Source organism: Tenebrio molitor, chromosome 3, assembly GCF_963966145.1.
Source record: "Tenebrio molitor chromosome 3, icTenMoli1.1, whole genome shotgun sequence".
In the NCBI taxonomy this organism is placed as follows: Eukaryota; Metazoa; Arthropoda; class Insecta; order Coleoptera; family Tenebrionidae; genus Tenebrio; species Tenebrio molitor.
The window spans coordinates 20282056-20303613 of record NC_091048.1 but is presented as its reverse complement, the minus strand read 5'-3'; the positions used below and the strand labels follow the sequence as shown (position 1 = coordinate 20303613).

Here is a 21558-nt window from a genome sequence, read left to right as displayed (position 1 = left end):
ACACCCTTTCTTCCTTCCTTCATATCAGCCCCGTTGTCAGAGCTTTGTCCTCTAAGCTACTTTAGCTCAAAACCTAACTTTTCCAAATGTAATATAACGCATGCAATTGCTTTTTTGTGATAATTGCCGCCTCAACTTTTAGAAGCGGCCGCTCGGTATACCGGGTGTCCCATCACTTGTGTCCCGTAGGAAAATGACTTTGAAACTAAATTATATTTATATGAAGGTATTATATGTAGATGCATAAATACTGTTCACCGCCACAAAAATTGGGTATTACTTTTTTGTTAAAATAAATTACCTACCTACAGCAGACAAAAAAACTATCACTTTAAAAATTAAATTTTGTTAGATGCAGTTCAAATTTAGTATACGTTGTGAAAAAATGATAGAGAAATAAAATCCGCGATTAGAACTTAATTAAAATGTTTGGATGTAAAGATATTTGGTTATTTTAATTTGGGCCCTTCTACTTTAAATGAAAATTTATGACAGAAAAGTTTTTGGTTATTACTCTTATCCCCAATTATTGGTACGAAGAAACTGAACCTCTCATAAATCTTCGTCTGCCATAAATGGTCATAAAGTAGAAAGGCCCAAATTAAAATAACCAAATATCTTTACATCCAAATATTTTATATAAGTTATAATCACGGATTTTATTTCTCTATCATTTTTTCATAACGTATACTAAATTTGAACTGCATCTAACAAAATGTAATTTTTAAAGTGATAGTTTTTTGTCTGCTGTAGGTAGGTAATTTTGTAGCAGGTCAATTTGCCACATTCGTCTTGGCCGGGGTAGGAGGCCAAGAGGTCCTACTTTTGCTCGCGGGACAATAAGATCGCTGTTCGAAGATCAGGAACAAGCAAAACAACGCATGGCATTTGACGTCGCGACGCGCCCACCCTGCCGTAATCTTTTTCGGGACGCTCATTTCGAAATAATTCAGTTTGTTTGTGCCGTCAGTCAATTCATTTTGAGTTTATCGGTTCAGGGTTCATTTTTTGTTTATCGGATCTCTTTCAGTTTTCTTTCGGTTTCGCTTTCAGTTTCACTTTCGGTTTTCGTTTGTTCATTTTGCGGTTTGTTTTTCTACTGTTTTTTCAATGTAGAGTCCTTGTGCCAGCCAGTTTTGGGGCGGCTGGAATCACGCATGTTAGCCCCTAAATTTTAGGCTGAGGTGGCCTCACGCCTCTAGGCTGTCTAGCTGCGGCCTATCTATTCATCGTTCGCTTTTTTCTTCTTTCTCCTTTCCTTTTCCTTCAATCCCTCTTCTTCTTCTTCTCAGCTCGGGTAACCGTACGGCAAAGTTAGTTCCGATTCCCTTTTGTTCCCGTGACTTGCCGGAAAGTTATCTTCTTCTCTTCTTTTCCCCAACCCTCTTCCTTCATCCTTGTGGTGTCCAACCTTTTGAGATCCTGCGGGAAATTGCCGTCAACATCTATCGTGTGTTACGCGTGGACTCACCGACACATTACCGCTTCAACATCTGGATTCTCGGATCGGTGATGTCCAACGTAAACAAACCGGCGCCATGTTCGACCATCTGTCATTTAGCGCGCAAGTGTAGGATCGCCGGAAGTTGTCATCAAGATGCGCGGTCCGTGCAATTACCGGGACGCCTTATCGCTCAACTGAATAAGGTCCAGATCTTTCGTGTTGCTAGCTTAGATTCGGGGGTAGCCAAAAAAACCGATCGCGAGCGGAAATGAGGGGACTCGGTCGGCGACCGCCGAGCGGGCGGCAGGTGCCGCAAGTCGCGAGCTGCGAATCACGTGCGTGGCGTTCGGGATCCGCAATCATCCCTGTGGGTGGATTGCCGAACGCCATGGCGCTTATCGTCCGGCGCTGCCAGCCTTCGGGGCCGTCGAAGAGCCCGAAGATTTACCGTACCGTTTACCGTTTTGCCGTGGTCGAGAAACCCCTCGTCATCTAGCGAGATAGAGGTAATTATCCTTCATTAGCGAATTCACTTCACTAATTTTCGTCCGTTAGGGGTAGTTCGAGCCAGATTACCGTTACCGTACCGCGAAGGAGAACCGGAAAGTCCTCCTTCGAATTATCGTGAAGCAACCCTTTTTCGCTGAAAGGTAATTACCGAATCAATTGAGTTTCGCAACACTAACGACAGTTCGTTAGGGGTCGTTCCTGAGGGTGATTCTTCGCAAGAATCATTGTTCTTTAGGGTCAGCCGGACCAGTTATCGTTCCCTAGGGTGATTCGTCGCCACATCGTTCGTTAGGGTGGTCGAGAGCCACATCGTTCGCAGAGGCGACAGTTTTTTGGGGATATCGTTCCGTAGAGTGGTCATCGCCAGACCGCAAGCCGTTCATTAAGGTCGTAGGACCACGCGTCGTTTCTTTGAGTACCGTTTCGCCAAGGACAAGGGAATATCGTCAAGGTCACACCGCAAGAAAAAAGGACGCTATTCGGGGAGACAACAGACCCGGCATAAAGATAAGTCGCCATTTTTTTACTGCGGCATTGTGAAATTTAAGAACGCCTCGAATTTTCCGCTTCTCAAGTTTGCTATTTTCTTGTATGTTCATCATTTATTAATATTTCGCATATAGTAAGAATTTTTTTGTAAAACCTTTTCATTCAGATTCAATTTTCAATGTCAATTTAGAAATATTATCAAATTTAACGTTTCGGAACTTCACCGAATTTAAACTTTCTTACTAGGATCATTTTTAATTTTCGTCAAGGTATTACCCCGATCTTGACCTTGGGTTTCATTCATTCTAATTCATTTGTTAACTTGATCAGAAGGAAGCTTAAGTTCGAAAGTTTTTTCATCAAGGAACAAATACCTTTTTATTTCGTCGAAGAATCCATTGTTTAATTTTAAGATCCGGTCATCTGTGAAGGAAAAGCTTTTCTGGTTACGACCAAAATAATTATTAAGGCCACCTGAAAGTACTGGTTCCACATTTTCCACTTTTTTACTTAATAGTTACAAACGAACCATTGTCGCATTCGTGCGAACCAGTACAGAATCATTGGAATTTGCTCTGTGAAAAATCTTGGAGTGACCACTGAATAAATTAATTGCTTGGCGCCCATTTTTTTAAAATCCGAACCCACGCCCTCTGCCCCGAAAAACCCCCTGAGAGCCCGGAGCTGTCACTGGCCAACTTTTGGTCACAATTTATTTTAACAAAAAAGTAATACCCAATTTTTGTGGCGGTGAACAGTATTTATGCATCTACTCGTATAATACCTTCATATAAATATAATTTAGTTTTATAGTTATTTATTGTATAAGTGTTTTAGATAGCATTTTATCCACGCAAGAATTTTTAATCGCGAGTGCGAACGCACGAGCGTTTAATATTCTTAAGTGGATAAAATGCGACTAAAACACGAATGCAATATAACGTTTTATCCACAATTACAGCGATTTAAAATCAGAATCGCCAAAATTTCATCTCATGTCATCAAAAAATGATTTGACATTACACTCTGACAGCGGATGTCACCTCAAAAATCATTGAAATTAACTAAAAAACATGGGAGGTGTTGAATAGTCGCTATTTATTTTTGATTGTTTATCGACTCCATTTGTACAAAACGCTGTGCAAGTTGGTGAAAATGGAAGAAAGTGATCCTGTTCCTGAGACAATTCTTGAGGAAGCTGAAGAAGCGACTCGCCAGTTATTGCCTGCGAAGTCCAGGGAACATTATGAAAAAGTATTTTCAGAATTTAATGATTGGAAAGAAGAACGGGGGGTAATGACAATAAATGAGGAAGTTCTGATATCGTATTATTATTCCACTAGTGGAATAAAGTGATTTCATTATTCCACTAGTGGATAAAGTGTTACTTTATACGGTTTATAAGTGTGGATAAAACTTCAATTATAAGGTAATTGTGGATAAAAGTCATTTTCCTACGGGACACAAGTGATGGAACACCCGGTATAACAAACAAAAATAATAACTTCGCGTTGTCGGATCAAAAATCCCGAACGATGCACCTGCACCAGAAATCGAAATCGCTTATGCAGAGGTGTGCGATAAATCATAATTCGCATACATCAATATCGAATAACATAGACCAACATAGAAAAGTGTTGCCTAAAGATTTCTAATTATTGAATGGTTCAAATTGTATTTTGATTTCATTGCTTATGCCGCCCCCTTACGGTGCCGCCTGATGCGGCCGCCTCTGTGCATCATAGCACGGCACGGCCCTGTACGGACGAGTCCATAAAGAGGTAGATTATGGACGACAAACGATATTATAAATCATAAATTATAATACAATAGAACATAAAAGAAATTATATCTGAGATAACACATAATATAAATTATGAAACTAAATAAACCATTCAGATATTTATAATCACTATGACAAATTGTAAGACGTTTAATAATATTTCATTTATTCTTCTATTTTCTACTTTTGCTGTGTGTGAAAATAGTAATTCTACTAAGTACTGTGTAGTGGATGGTGACAGTCCTGGAATATTTTTAAATGACGGTTTGGGAAAAGATGGTACTTACGTTGGTAAATTTGTGTTACTACAGTTTTCTACCCACTCTTGCTACTGCTAATTATATGTTCCAGGTGCTTCACCATCCTATTTAGATAATTCTACGATTACCCTTCTCTTAACAGAGAAAGTCGAAGGGACTAATGTTTGGAAAGTTATTAATTCCACAGAATCCAATCATCACATAAACGATATTGTAATAGACGAACGATGGGAAACATTTAAGGACAATCATGATTTTCACACAGAGTTTCACGAGATTCTCAAGAATAGAAGCTTACCTATAAATTTTAGTCAGAGACACAATGGGACAGAAGATGGAACACAAAATGGGACACAAGATCAGGTACAAAAATATTTATTCCTTTAACTAGAAAATTACAGAAAAATTAAGTTGCAAGATCGTATATTCTATTTTATAATTATGCGAGCAAATTTCTTCAATGACTAATTTGTCATTAATGCAAAATTTTCTTAATTTATTTTGCACTGCTGCTACTGCTACCTTAAAAAACTAAATAAAACTATGAACACCCTACATGATTTACTCGTATATCGGGTATGTTAAAAAGGACGGACAGGCGTTTTAATAGCATAGCATAGCATAACATAGACCCCGATTTTGTACCAAAAACTGTTCTGCAGCTTTCAGTTAAAGAAAAAACTCCCAGAAAGTGAAAACGAAAATGGCAGCAACGCAATAGGTAACTAAAAATACCGTATGTAGTTGTCATGGTTATATTTTTTTCTCTCATTCATTGGTCAAAATGCCTAAAAACATTCGCACTGGGATGCCTTCCGTCAGGACAACGCATGGTGTATGTTTGTGCAGCTAAGTGCCGCGTTATTTTCTGCGGCACCAAGAGCTAAATACATATTACAATATTCATCTGCGGTAAAACTCATTTTGAATACATTTCGAAAACTGTCACAATTTAATTGACATTAATGTATTTTATAAAGGTGTTTTTTTTTCGTTGCTATGCTATGTTAGCAATGTTGCCACGTTTGAAAACTACTCCCCCACACCAAATTTCATCATGTTTAACACTGACGAAGAAACTGATTGTAGTAACCATGGCCACCATAGTATATTGTATATCAAGAGTTGAAAATGAAAATTTCACACGAGTTTGCAGAATTGAGCCACAAGCCGTAGGCGCGTGGCTTAAGCAAACGAGTGTGAAATCGAATTTTCAACACGTGGTATACACGATATTTTTCCGACGACCACAAAAAAAACGCTAATATTCGGCATCCCTTCAAACTTCAAATATCATTCGACAGAGCTGCGGACAAAACATACATTTTCAGACGACCACTGTGAAATATGGCACATTTCACACGGTTTTTCCTTAGTGAAAATTTAAAATTGCAAACGAACACGAACGAACAGCCTAACCGTGTACAATGAAAAATTTGAGAAATCTGATTGGCCGACAGCTCAATTCTGCAAACTCGTGTGAAATCTTTCATTTTCAACTCTTGATATACAATATACTATTAACAAATAATCGAGTGTGGTGGAGTTTGGTCCCAACAAATGATAGAAATAAATAAATGAATTTAATAACAGAATTTGGTGGAAATTTGACCCAATGAGATTTGACTCGCGCCCCTCGAATTGAGATCTGACTCATCAATAAATGACTAAGCTGGGCAAATAAAGGAGTTTATGACGCGAACAGCATTATACGAGTTTGAGATGTTGTTTCCCCAATTAAATTGAACCCGACGCGATGCCCTGGAATCTCATAGATCACCCCGGTCTACTCCGGTGGTCGAAAATAAAAGGGAAAAAAGATTCTAACAGGGCCAAAGGGTACCTCTCTTCACGTGTCAGCTGGCCTAGTTTGGTCGCTGGCCCCCTTGGGGGTGACGCAGCTAATTTTGTGCTTTTACGCCGGACCACAGCTTATTGAGTGCGACGGACACTGGCGGTAGCTTCCCGAACTCGAGAATCCAAGACATAAATAATGAATGGAAATGTTTTATAATAATTGCATACTGGTTCCCCTTGACAAGAGCACGTTTCCCCGATCGGTAAATGCAAGAAGATCACATAGTTCGCGATAAAGAAATTAATATAAGATTCTAAAGAGTCACGTGGTCATCAAAAGCTCAAAGAAAATAATATAATCTTTACTTTAGAACGATAAAGAACTAAATGCTGTTTGACTAATTAAATCGCGACTACAAATAATGTACAAGAATTAGAGAAATAATTTACCTTGTGAATGTAAAGAACGTGGTCACAAAATGGCTACTGGAAGTACTGAACGTACCTCCGGCTACATTGGAGATCAAACCCCGAGTGAATCAAAAAAGCCCTTTTTCCCGTCCCGCAATCGGTTTTATCATTTCTGGCGCACCCCACTTTCGCAACCCCTACTTGACCAAAGTGACCAATCAGCGCGGTTCTACTTTACGCCGACCGCGACACCCTTTCGATATCTCTAGAACTTTTGAAATTACAGTTTCCGTTTTCCACCATTAATTTAAATGTTTAAATTTAGACTTTTGTTAGGACCAGACCGAATGTACATAAATTGTTGTTGAATTAGAACTCTGAAAAAGAACACTAAATTACTGACTCTATACAATAATAAACCTCAACATCAAGAAACAAACACAATTAAAAATGGAACAAATAGAATTAAACAGGAACACTGAATTACCGACTGTATACAGTAATAAAAATCAGCACCAAGAATTAAACAGAATTAAAATGAAACAAACAGAATTAAAATGAAACAAACATAATAAACATGAAACAAACAGAATTAAAATAGAACAAATTAACCTTATTTTGAAACCTAAATTGGGCTTGCAACGCTGTTACGTAATTGTCATGTCATGCAACTAAATTCCGTTGATCTGCTACTTCTAAAAATTGTTCTACATTGGTTTGATTCCCCAAAACCGTTCTAATTAATAATTACTTCGTAAATTTCATTCTCTCTTTCTCACTCACACGTCTGATTTCTACGACTACCTGGCTTTACCGTTACCGGGTCGTTACCGGGTCCTCTCTGTTTTCTACCGACTCCCTTTCTACTTTGCTTTGTTACTTTTCTAACTAAAAGTGCAAATGATTCTAGTTATTTTCTACGATAAAGCGCTCTGTTTTTAATTTGCAATTCTCGCCCTTTAATTACAAATATGCCACAAATTTGAGAATGCTAAAAAAGGTAAATTAACCTAATGAAGTAATGAACATTAATTTTGTTGTTCTCTCAATTTGAAACCTGCTAACATCAAATTCATTAATTCAATTATCCCCTGATTTTAACTGGACTCCCCAAATTGTCGAACGAGTAAATTTTGCAATGTTTCTTTTCCCATAAAAACTGTTATCTTTGTGTTGTGTTCGGACAGGACGTGTACCTGCATTTTCAAAGAAAGGTTGGCAGATTTCACTTGAGGGTTGTGGCGCCTTCAATAAAATTTACAACTAACCAGCATTTCCGTCGCAAATGAATGGTATTTAAAATATTTCGTTGAAATTATTTTAAAATTAAAATTCTTAATTTATCGAACCTACTCGGACCGTTACAGTACTATATTTCAGATTTATTTAAATTAAAAATTAGATAAATCAATTTTTAAACTACCAATGTGTGGTTTCTTAGTTTATTATTTTCGCTGACATTTTCAGTGGTATCACCTAAAACTAAAAAACAATAAATTCGAGTGTGCCAATATCAGCAGGAGGTGTTATATCCCCTCAAATGTTAATGCTTCACAATATTACATCAGCAAAGCAACGGACATATGGAAACTGCACAACTGTAAGTAATAAAGAAAATATTATGTTGTCTAATAATTTTGTTTTGCTTCGGTGTACAATTATGTAATTGTTTTCATTTACTTATATTCGGATCTATCTATTACAGATACTTATCTACATACGACTCAAAGTAGAACAGAAACGATCTACACAAAACTAGAAAACTGCACAACTGTAGAAACAGGATGTTTTTCTATGTATTTGGCAATGTGTCCTGGCTGCAATATTACAATTCAATTATTAAACTCAATCCATAATAATATAACTGAATCGTTTATTGTAACTTTATTGTAACAAATTAATATACCTTAACCACGATTAAAGAGATCTCTTTTTAGGGCAACGGAAAATGGAAAAAACAACAATTTCCATTGAAAAACTTTACTACTTGTTTCAACATATCAATAACAACGAACCATATCTCTGCTGAAACAGGGTTTTGGGCTATTGGCGACACTGCATATTTGTCTTCAAATCTAAGTTGTGAAGAGAATAAAAGATACATACACATTGACAATCGCATTCCTAATTTGTCTAATGTGTTTTGTGAAAATGCTTTAAATGAAAAAATAAATACAACATCCAGCTTACCGGATTACAAAAAATATAGTAGGAATGTTATAGATAAGAATGCTACGAGTGTAATAGAAGACAAGAGATCTAGTGATCTCTCTACTTCTTCCTTCAAACCTCTATACCTGCTGATAATTCTTCCAATTGTGTTGGTTGCATCTCTGATGGCGTGCTGTTATAATTTCTTAATAAGGAAAAGAAAATTCAAATTCAGATGGAAAGGTATAATTTTTTCTACTTAACACTGATTAGGTAGTTAAATAAAATTGTAGAAATTTCATATAACCAAATTGATGACATGCAAGAAATGTTAAATGTTAGGGAAGATCAAAATATTTACGAACGTATTGATAACGATGGATGGGAAAAAATTTGCAGAAAGGATTACTTGAAATATGTTAAACTGGCGTTCGAATCCTCTTGCACACATTTCGATGATCAGTTTTCGGTATGTATTTAAACTTAGCTTGTGTGCACTATTTCTACGTCCATTAAATTTCAGGATCTCCCTACTGGTTATCTCAAGGACAACACGGAAAGTCTGAAGAAAGAGAATATCCCCAAAAATCAAGACCAGAGCATTCTTCCATGTAAATCTAATGTATTTTGTCGTCATGTAATATTTTGCGATTTTTAGATGACGTGAATCGTGTGAAATTAAATAATAAGAAGGAACGTAGGTCTACAGATTACATTAATGCAAGTTATGTTCAAGTAAGTTGTATTAAACGTAAAGAATGTTTTCTCACCTCCACAATTCCAGATTTCCGATAACGAGAAAGAATATATTGTGACTCAAAATCCTTTAGAGAACACTATTGACGATTTTTGGCACATGATTTGGCAAGAAAACGTGAATCATATCGTTATGATTTCAAGTCCCAAAGAAGAATTTGTTTGTTACTGGCCCAAATCAAAAGGCGATCTCGTCTGTTTTGATGACATACGAGTTAGCCTAAACGAAATCTGCAATAATAAGTTTTATATTCATCGCAAACTGCAAGTGCAACGCAAGGGGAAAAGTAGACAGGTGAATTTTGTAGATATTAAGATATATTGGAAAGTGGCGCTTAAAATATCAAATTATTTATATTATTTCAATTATTTGCCAAACGCCTTAATAAATTGAGGGTTTTATATTTGCAATACAAGATCGTGTTATAAACACAAGAAATTATAAAAAACACATATGCGGTTTACAATCGATCATCGATAAATGTAGGATTTGCGGAACTGAAGGGGAAACCATTGAACACATCATTTCTTCTTGCACCGTTTTGGCTCAAAGCGAATATAAGAAACGTCATGATATATTCGCTAAAATTATACACATGAATTTAGCTGTTAAATTCAATTTATTAAAGGATACACAACCACATTACATTTATAAACCAGAAAGTTGTTTGGAAAATGACCATTACAAATTATATTTTGATCGCACAGTTTTAACTGACATTCACATTCAGCATAACAGACCAGACATTATTATTTTAAATAAACAACAAAAGCAAGCATATCTTTTAGATATAGCTGTTCCAAATTCCCATAACATGACACAGACATATAACACAAAAATTAATAAATATTTAGAGCTCTCCGTTGCTATGAGAAATCTTTGGAGTTTAGAATAAATTTCTATTTTACCACTTATAATTTCAGCAACGGGAATAGTACCGCAATCTCTTTTTAAAAATTTAAAAATTCTGGATATAGAGAACACATTGGTAGTTGAAATTCAAAAAGGTATATTATTGTACTCATGTCATATCGTGAGGAAATTCCTTAACATTGACACAGAATTATGTTGATAAGCACTGCACTATTACTTGATAGTAATATCCGTAATAGTGTATGTACTCCGGCAAAATTGCCGTGCCGCCGGGTGGCGGAGGGATAGTATGTTATGCAACAAGATTTACTATAAACGGCACTTTAGACACGAGTTTTATTAGGCACGAGCGGAGCGAGTGTTTAATAAACGAGTGTCTAGAGAAGTTTATAAAAGAGTTACATACTATACTTTTTGAACTCACTAACTTCACAATGACATTTCGCAAACGCAACAGTTAACCGCGAACGTAGATTTCGCGCACTAGTGCTTCAAAATTATTAAAAAAGCATTGACCTGTTTGAGGATTCTGAAAATAATTTGATTTGATAATAATAAAATTTGGTTTACGAAAAGTCATTTCTCCAATTTGGATGTTGAAAATTTCGAAAGAATGAAAATAAATGATATTAATTCGATTGACACTTGGGCAAGCGCCATCTATTGACTAAATTAGGAACTATTGGGTAATAATTTAAAAATGCTAATGCTCGTTTCAAAAAATATTGTACAAAACTCGACGCGAGAAGACGTATTCGGCACAATCTCTCGCAAATGAAACACTCGCTTCTTCGTCGATTGTGCCTCAAATAATGCCCTCATGTGCGAAAAATGTCTTCTCGCACACGCTTCGTAAATAAGCATTTTCTACGACCAAATGAACAATGTAAATATGTATAACACGTAACTTGTTTATTCAACGTTTCACTCGCGTTTTAAACTGGCCCACTCCTGCCAAAAAAGCCCAATTTACACAAGAACGAGTTGAATACAACGTTTTTTTTGTTCGATGAGCCCCTTAAAGGCTCCAAATTGCTTAAAATTAGCTTGACATTTCGTTTAGACAAGCTGTGACGTTTGTCAGAATCCGTTCACACAGGAGATTATTCTCAAATTCTGACAGTGTCGAACAAAAAACGTATTTATGGAGATGCATTTCTAGTTGAAATGAAAATTCAGTATTAATCGACATAAAATTGACTAATATTTATAACATTTTTTAGATAGATCAGTTGCATTATAACTCATGGAAAATAGATAATGATCTAAATCTAACATCGCATACATGTAAGGAATTTATGAACCATTTACTGAAGATCCCTCATCATGTAGCCCCAGTGATAGTTCATAGCAAGTAGTTTTTCAGAACAAAAACAAATTCATTAATGTATAATTGTGCAAAAATGTTTTACAGAAACGGAGCAGGTCGATGTGGAACCATTGTTTTATGTGATGCTGTACTGAGAGCACTTCCCATCACGGAAAAAATTGACTTCTACGGTTTTACGATGGAATTGAGAAATTTTAGAGCAAACATGGTGTCAGACTTGGTGAGAATTCAGCACAACACGTAATACTGTTATAACTACGTTGTTTTACAGAAGCAATATAAACTGGCTCACTTAATAGTAAGAGATATTGTGTCGTAAATACTGTAGATTTGTGGAACAAAAACATGTATTTTAACTACTGTCGCCAGCAATAAATTTTGGTCGTCAATGTCATTTCAAAATTTGGTTAGAATGTTACAAATTTAAAAAAAATCCCTGCCTGATTATGACCATCTCAACAAAGTGTCAAGAAAATGAGAAAAAAATGACAATTAATACCATTCAACATGATGATAGGTTATGATGTTTATAATGGAGCATTTTCCATTGCGTCAAAGAGTGACATTGACGACCAAAATTTATTGCTCGCGACTGTACATTTTACATTCAAAGTAAAACAATTTGTAACTGATTAGCAATAAGTATTGGCAGTGATTTGATGAACATACATACTTACTAATAAAATAACGTGTTAAAAAAATTGTGGTAATATGGTCTGGTGCTTGCTTTTGTTTGCGATAAGGTATAGCGTGGCTTCATCAAGTGTCAAATAAGTATTTTGTGAAACAGGAAGAGTAGAATGAAAGAATGGAAGTAGACGACCATCAATGCGAATTTCAAAAACCGTTGAAAGAGTTGGGGAAATAATATAAAACAAACTGAAAACTTCAATTTGTCGTTTATCATAACAAATGACGGATGACTTACGTTTGGAAAAAAGAGAGAAACGGCTTGCTTGACCACAAATTTAAAACTAGAATTAAGAAAACCCATCAAAACACGTTTAGTCGTTTTTTAGTTAGAAGTATCCAAGAGAAACATACGTATAAGCCATTCACGATGTTTTTGGGACTGAGTTGGATGGTTTTTTCTTTTCATGTAGAACTAACTGATTCAGCGATGCAACGGATGTAACTTTTTTTCTGTCAGTGACTGTTCGACATTTTCTTGCCATTCAGGCAAAAATTTAAGTGGTTATAGTAGATCATACCTGAAATGTTTGTCAGAGGATGCTTTTTTTAACAGTTCAACCAAAATTAGTAAGGAACATGATTATATGACGGGAAAGCATTAAGATATCAGAAGAGCATTTTTGTTTTAGTGCTGGTTTAGATTATTGCAATTTGTTGATCAACTCACATCATCATCGTTGAAACGAACTATGATAAAATTTGGAATGGAAAACCAACCGTACAATGCATAATAATTTTCGGTTGACATGTTAATTATTACTTGGCACTGTAATGGTCTCAATAGGTTCGCTAAATTAAGAACCTTTATTGAATTTGTATCGCATCGTTGAGATGAACGTTGCAATAAAACACTCGTTCCACAGGACTGCACAGCTTTTTCTCAGAAGATTTGCAGATCGTGTATGGCGGAGGGGGTATTCAGGCCGACTTCTGAAATACCGAAGGCCAGGACTGCACAGTTTTTTCTCTAAGGATTTCCGGAGTGTGTATGGGCCACTTATAGTTATTAAGGTATCGTGCTTTCATTTAAATTTATCCTCAAATTTGGCTTTGGAGAGTCGACCACTCGTGTAAAAGCGGAGATTTAAACAGCTAATCTGTGATCCTTTATCCGTATAGTACGTTCACAATCGAGTCTTCAACGCCTACTTTGAGGATAAATTTAAATATACGCACTATGTCAAGGGTGTTATAAGGTTGACAAGGCGCGAGGTCGGCAGAGTGAAACCCGAGGGCCTCCGGGTGCCCGAGGGGTGCACGCCGACCGAAGGCATATCATTATAACAGCCGTGGTGCCTTCAACGTTTAACTAGTTTCGTCTATTTTTGGATTGACAATAGTTTGATTAATTTATATCACTCAATCAAAAATTGTTTGCAAATACATTAAACCTGGTCGTAACTAAGCAACAAAGAACTTTAATGTCCTACTGTGTTGTTATTGAACGATAATGACACAGTTTTCTGATACGTTATTAGAGAAATAATCCCCTAGGGCATTATCTTCAAATAACAGGCTCTAGGGCGTTATAAGGTCGTCGTTGCTTAGACGGCCCCTAGACGGTCAATAATATTGCACAATATTACGAGTTTAAATTTTATTGCACCATAGGTTTTCATTGAACCGTATAGGATTAATATTGCGCAATATTGTTTAGTCCATGTTTAGCATTCGAAGAAAAAAGATGTTCGCATTCAACATGGCGGGGAAGCAGAAAATTAGTAAAGAAAGAGATTTTATTATGGAATGTATTCACCTATATAGAGAGTTGCCGCCTCTATGGAACGTTAAAAGCAAACAATGTCATAACCGGGATAAAAAGAACAGTGCATATGAAACATTATTAGTGAAATATAAGGAAATGTATCCCGACGCAACCAAAGATGATGTGAAAAAAAAATTTAACTCTTTAAGAACGAATTATCGGAAGGAGTTTAAAAAACACCACCAGTCCTTAAAATCAGGAACTGGTGCAGACGATGTATATGAATCAAGCTTATGGTATTACAAAGAAATGTTGACGGTCCTGCTCATATGGCGAAAGTATTGACGCTTGTGTGCTGTCAATATTATTGTGCAATAAATATTGATCGTTTGGGTTCGAGAGGTCATACAATAATATTGCACAATAAAAGTATTGTGCAATATTATTGACCGTCTAGGGCCGCCTTAGTTACGACCAAATTTTGACTGATAGGTATAAATTAATCAAATCATTGTCCATCCAAAAACACACGAAAGCAGTCGGACATTAAGTTTTGAAAGCACCACGGGTGATATAATGATACGCCCTCGGTCGGCGTACTCCCCTCGGGCCGGTGGCCCTCGGGTTTCACTCTGTCGACCTCGCGCGTTATCAACCTTATAACACCCTTGATACCTTAATAACTAATAACGCCCTAAAGCCTGTTATTTAAAGATAACGCCCTAGGGGATTATTTCGGACATTAAGATTCTATAAGGCTAGGGCCACACTACAGACTTTTCATCGGCCGACAGTTTAGTTGGTTGCTTAACAAGTATGAGGACTTATGTGAGTGCGCACACTAAAGCGATTGTAGTCGGCCGACAGATTGATCTAAAAATAGTTGGAATTCCCTTTCAACAAGAAAGTTGGCCAACTATTGATAGAGCATGGTGTACAATGCGAGTGCGCACATTCACCGACTATCTGGTCGGTGATCCACACATATGCGTGCAGTGGCTCTCTGCAGTGCAAAAATTTTGATTTTTAATTTATGATTATGAATAGGGCCCGGATTTTAGGCAATTAAAAAGTCGGAAATAGGTGCCTAAAATAGTCCCTTAAACTACTGCAAATAGTCCCTTAAAAACTGAAAATAAGCCATACTAGGTCCTTAAAGTTGTGGTTAATTAAATTAAAAAATGTGTTTTTAAAGTTTTAAGTAGGTACACACAACAAGATATTTACTAATTATTTTTTATTAATTAATATACAATACTACAAGTTTGTTAGTTATTTACATTGTTACGTATTTACATTGCATACAAGATATTGCTCTAAATTTTCTACTTTAAAACATTGTCGGTTATCCACCAAAATGGACTTATATTTTGAAAAACTTCTTTCTACCTCGCAAGAGGTAATGGGCGCAAATTTGTAATAAATTTCTTCCATTTTGGTGTCATGTTCCGGCACATCTTCACCTCTAAAAATTCTTGCCAATTCTAGAAGAAATTTGTATCCAGGATTTTTTTCAGTAACATCTTCAAGTTTTTTTAATGCTACTGCTGCTACAGGGCCTGGAGATTTTTTTAGGGAGGTAAATACGTTTTCAACAATTTTGATTGAATCGGTTAAAGGTAACCCATTTTTTTCCAATTGAGTAATACTTTCGCAGATTATTTTAAAATTACTGCGAACATAAATTAATTGGTTTTTTATTCCGGGTTTCTTCATTATAGACTGTGCTTTTTGAATAGCAACAGCAGAACTTCCATCAAAGGACATGACAACCTGTGAGTAGTTAAAAACAGTTTAACAATCAATTAATTTGCTTATCTTTTATATACTTACTTCTTTAATGGAATCAAAGTGTTCGCTGTAAAACATAGCAGCCTGAAGCCATGTTCCCCATCGTGTTAAAATTGGCTGTGGAGGCAGTGGCATTTCTTTTAGTTTTTCTTTGTACATTTCAACTCTCAAAGGTGCCTTAACGAAAATTTTTTTCACGTTCGAAATTAAATTATCCACATCTTCATATTGATAGCGAATTTTTTCAGCCACTAGATTTAAAGCATGCGCTAAGCATGTGACATGCACAATTTTTGGATAAAACACCTTAAGGTGTCTACCAGATTTTATCATATATGGTGCTCCATCCGTTACAAACAAAAGAAACTTTTCAGCAACAACTCTGGTACTCCACAAGATTTCTACGCATAGAAATTTTAAATCAAAATAAATTTAAAAAAGTGAAAAACCCTTACCTAAAGATTGATTTACGAATCTAGCTATTGTCTCATGATTTGTTCTTTCTAATTGTTTAGACGCCAAAAGATAAGATTTTCCAGGTTCATCTTCTGAAAGTTTCCCAACCAGACAATTCGCCACATATCGCCCAAGTGCATCTGTTGTTTCGTCAACTGAAACCCATATGTTAAAAGGATCCAGCTCATTCCGAATGCGGTCAATAGTCTAAAAGTGAAAATAATTTTAAATTAAATATTAAAAGATAGTATGTTCATACATCTTTGTAGCATTTTGGTAAATAATTTTTCCGTAAAGTAGACTCATCCGGAATTTTTCTACCACAATATTTTGTCAGAAAATTCTGAAACGCAGGATTTTGTAGTTTGTGCCATGGTATATTGGCAGCTAAAAAGACGTTACAAAGTTCCATATTGAATGTACTATTTGCCGATTCCTCCAAGTTCTGTGTCAGCAACGTTTGCCGAAGCGGTGTCATAATGTTCTCTTTATGGATGGCCGTTTGCTCATGCTGTTGCAAGTGACATTTTTTTTCGCATATAAACTACAAAAAATAAAATTTTCAAATAAGTAAAAAATATAAAATGACATATTTTTAATTATGCTTAACTTACCAGTTTACCACAAGCTTTACAAAACATTTCTCGGGTTGATTTTATTTCATATAAATCTTTCTTGCTTGTCCACTGTAATATTTTTTCGCGTAAACTAATTTTTTGTTTCGGCATTATGTTCACTTTAAACAGGTTCACAAGAAACACGACCACTGCACGGAGATAAAGTAAACGAGAAATGACAAATTTGTAATGCTTATATTTACGTCTCCCACCAAATTTCAGAGGAGATGGTTAATTTTATATTTCTTAAATTTTTAGAAAATGACACCCTTAAGGTTTCTCTTATTGTTTCACTTCGGGATTTTAATTTTCGTTTTTATGGCAAGGACCATTTTATAAACGTTAAAGCTTCTAACAATACCTAAGTATCAGAAAACATTAGACCGCGTATACCTGCACCCCTTCGAACAGAGGCAAACAGATAAACTCTGTAATTTATGCCAGTCCAGTCTAATGGTTTGTGGTACTTAGGTATTGTCGGAGTATTTACCGCTGACATCATGGTCCCAACCGTAAAAGCGAAAAAGTAATTCCTGTATTGTACTGCACTTTGTACATTTCAGTAATTACATCTCCTTAAATTTTAAAATCATAAAGCATTGTAAATTTTATTGAGGTACCACTTTTACATTTTCAATACCGTAAACTTCCCAGAATTCGAAAATTGGGAAAAAACCGCAAAAATGAAATTGATTTTTGGTCATTTTAGGCATGTTCAGGCAGTTAAAAGGTAAAATAGGTATTTAAAGGGCATTTTAGGCCGAATAGGCAGAATCAAATATGGCTCTAATTACTCTAATTAAGCCAGAAATCATTTATAGACAAGTTTCATACATGTGCCTTAAAAAATAAAAATAGTCCATTTTGCCTAAAATCCGGGCCCTAATTAAAACCATATCGGTTTTTTCGTTGTTGGTATACGACACCATTTTTAATAGGGGTATGAACAATGAACGGTACAATGCAGTGTACAATGTGATAATAAAGACCAGCACTAATGTCAAAGCTTGTCAAAGCACTATCAGAGCAACATAAGATAATTTGGATTGCAAATGCAAATCGTAATTAAAATTATACCAAGACGTAATAGTTATTTATGGTATAAGTGGGTTATTTAAGATATTACCCACGAGAGGTATTTGTAACCTACGAGGGCTTGCCCGAGTAGGTTATTACCTCGAGTGGGTAGTACTTAATAACCCACGTATGCCATACAACGTTTTATCCAATATTCCAAAATTTTTAGATAATGACATTATTGATGAAATTCAGCTCCCGATGGGTTATGAACGTTAATAACCCACGGTGCTAATGGCAACGTGGGTTATGTATGTTATAACCCACGGTGCAAATGGCAACGTGGGTTAAAACAACAGACTAGTTATAGCCCAGTTTACTCAATTAAAACTAACTAGTAAAACACGATATTACTATTGAATGTTGGATAAATGAAATTCTACGTCAGAAATACAACCGGCAACACTGTTTGGTGAAAAATGCGTTCCGTTTTTACAACTCAAGATTTTAGAATAAAGGAAAAGAATATGATAACCTTTTTATCTCTTTGAAACATTTTGCTAGAGCATTTTCTATTTTAGCGTCAAGTAAATTACGTTGCTTTCGACGGTGCACCCAAACTGCGGTCAGCTGTCAGAAGCCCAATAATCCGACACCTGAACTGCGAATTAGTGCCGTTTCGTGCGTTCCCATTTCGTGCGTTACTGAAAATATTCCCGATTCGGGCGTCGTCCCAAGTCTTTACCTGCGGCGAGTGCCGTTTCCTGCGTTGGTCCGCTGACAATGCGGGATACGGTCATGTACGGAATACCCACCCAATATTTTTAATCAAAAACATTATATTGGGTGTTTTTTTAAATTTCAACTTGTAGTAGGCCTTGAACAGTCTATTGTGAACGCACCATTAACCATTATATATGGCACCACTCGTGTCAAACGTAAGATTCAAACAGCTGATCCGTGATTCGTAACCAGTAGGTACAGTGCGTTCACAATTGGCACTTCAACGCCTACTATGGGGTGAAAAAAATACCTACCCACATACTCGTATTTACTATGTTTCGCTGTCAAATAATGTTATCCAAAATTCTTCAAGTTGGGATTGATTTCGTTCACTTGACTATAGATTTAGCATAGAATAAGTTACACTTAGCCTTGTAAAGGCTTTATGACAAACTTCTACTTATTTTATACCTACCTATCTGAGTGCATTTAAGTCCAAAATAAATGTGTTTTTCACTTTACACATTAGACGTGAAGAGATTTTATAATAACTTTTCCCTCAGCCAGTAGCTGTTCAGGTACAGATATAAATTGGACCCCTTTAGTACATTGTACCATTGCGGAGAAAGCTCTATAAAGGACGACGCACGAACTGGCACTACCCAATTTCTTGGCGCCCGAAACGGCACTAAAACAGGTAGGAACCCAAAAACGCACGAAACGGGAACGCACGAAATGGGAAAAGACGTGAACTGCGGTCAAAGAATTTTAACTTACCTGGTCGTCTCTAATCTTAACTCGAACTGCGGTCAAGAAAATTTAACTTATTAGGCAATCACCAACTTTTTGGGATCGAGTTGGCTAAGATTATCTAGTGTTTTTGTTGGCAGTATTTCGGTGATAACTAAAAAGGATGTACCTGTTCGCTTCCCCCACCATTTATTATATTTAATTCAAAACTTTGGAAACAAACATTTATTTACAAAACAGTATTACAAAACTTGTGAGACACGCATTTAACATAATCATACTAAAGTTTTGGTATTAAGTTGTTCAATCTAGAGTTAATAAAATTCTGTTTTGGCGGTAGTCAAATGTTTTTATTTATTTTTTCACGATCGGGAGTAGAAATCAACTTCTCGGATGTCAACGTCGTGACAGAAGTAGACTATTTTCTCCCTAGGGAGCAAATATTCGCTCCCTAGGGAGCTTTCATTTTTTTGACAGTTGTGACAAAAATCTAATGGGAGTTTTCATTTTTTTGACAATTGTGACAAAAATCTAATTGTGTTGTCAAGGCATAAATCTCAAAGACTACTAATTCCATTTAATTCATCGAAAGATGACAACTCATTTGTCATCATTTTTTTATTCTTAAAATTTGAGATTTTTGTGCTCTTTCTACTCCCTACCGTAAAAAAAATAGTATACTGGGTGCCCCAAAATTCTCGGAACAACTCAATGAGGCAATGTCAATTCATGTTAGAAAATAACGAGAAAAATAATTAAAAAATTCTATACCTCTTAGGTTTGAAGATATGGGGGCCCAAAAGGTGCAGCTTTGATATAATTTATTTTAAATAATAAACATTTTTTTGACTATTTGTCTTTTACTAGCCAGTGGCCTAATAATTTTGAACGATTGTGATCAGGTTTGCAATTATTTTCTTCATTATTTCCAGCATTTCCAAGTAGTAATTTTATGTTCTTTTTACCTCAAATAGCGTACGGCAACACGGCTTTGATTTTTCCCTCTCATTTCCATGGATACAACAAAAATGAAATATTTGCAGACTATTGGGATGCATAGAATGTTTTTAAATGTTGCCACATTTAGTGTAACGAATAGGTCCATATCTTCTATAAAAAAGAAGATTGATTTTTTTAAACATTTTTACCTGATCTCTTAATGACTACTTAACAACGTACTACTACGTTGTTCCGAGAATTTTGGGGCACCCAGTATATACTCTGGCTACAAACTGCACCTTAGGAAAAATCATGCCTTTCTCTCTCTCAATATACATACCGGGTGTAGAATTGGTTTACGACTTTACGAGACATAGGATTTTACATGTAAAAATAAAGACTTCCAATTATTGGCTCCCCTAATAATTTTATGCCAAAATAGTTAAAATGAAAGTTAGAGAGAATTAAAAATAGTGTCTAATTCCACTCTTTGTTTTTTTCTAACATCTTGTGGTACTGAAAGAAAAGCAAGAAAGGAGTTAACACAAAAATACTAAAAAGTAGCACTAGCCATGAAATTTGACTTTTAAAATACTATGTATTTGTCGAATGGTTTCTCTATTATTTAATTGTCTTTTAATTTGCCCTTCAAATGAAGTCGTACAGGACTACAGGATGAATGAAAAGGTATCTTCCATTAAATGCTCAAACTTCTCTACAATTCTTCCAATTGTTTCTGTGGCAGGAATTGATCGGTCTGGGAAACCTGAAGCAAATGTTGCTTGGATGTTGCTTAAAAAAGTTCCTCCATTATAACATTTAAAGAAAGAAATACAATTTCATGCTTAGTAGTACTTTTTACTGTTTTTGTGTCAACTTCTTTCTTGCCTTTCTTTCAGTACCAGAAGATGTTAGAAAAAAAGTAAGACCGAAATTAGACAGTAATTTTAATTCTCTCCAACTTTTGTTTTAACTATTTTGCCGTAAAATTATTAGGGGAGCCAATAATTGAAACTCTTTATTTTTACATGTAAAATCCTATGTCTCGTAAACCAATTCTAC

General features: G+C 35.8%; 2 protein-coding genes and 1 long non-coding RNA gene across 7 annotated transcripts in view; 1 reads left to right on the top strand and 2 right to left on the bottom strand.

Moving 5' to 3' along the window:
- LOC138126313 (uncharacterized) overlaps positions 1–21558 on the bottom strand; it is an 84870-nt gene that overhangs the window by 20307 nt on the left and 43005 nt on the right. The window lies entirely within an intron of this gene.
- On the top strand, positions 3284–12199 carry LOC138126309 (receptor-type tyrosine-protein phosphatase C-like). 2 transcript variants are annotated; one of them, XR_011157742.1, is made up of 12 exons: positions 3284–4517; positions 4578–4849; positions 8162–8294; positions 8400–8572; positions 8632–9088; positions 9139–9314; positions 9369–9456; positions 9504–9580; positions 9630–9896; positions 11699–11825; positions 11890–12025; positions 12077–12199. XR_011157742.1 is itself a non-coding variant. In XM_069042062.1 (12 exons), exons 1-12 carry the CDS (start codon positions 4358–4360, stop codon positions 12122–12124), a joined length of 2118 nt encoding a protein of 705 aa, XP_068898163.1. In that variant the 5' UTR covers positions 4325–4357; the 3' UTR covers positions 12125–12199. The 2 variants fall into 2 exon arrangements, 1 of the variants encoding a protein (XP_068898163.1); XM_069042062.1 differs by having other exon boundaries at positions 4325–4517; positions 11699–11829.
- Positions 15241–20919, bottom strand: LOC138126312 (uncharacterized). The gene is made up of 4 exons (XM_069042080.1): positions 16710–20919; positions 16450–16657; positions 16037–16395; positions 15241–15976 (listed from the first exon to the last, which is right to left on the bottom strand). Exons 1-4 carry the CDS (start codon positions 16926–16928, stop codon positions 15488–15490), a joined length of 1275 nt encoding a protein of 424 aa, XP_068898181.1. The 5' UTR covers positions 16929–20919; the 3' UTR covers positions 15241–15487.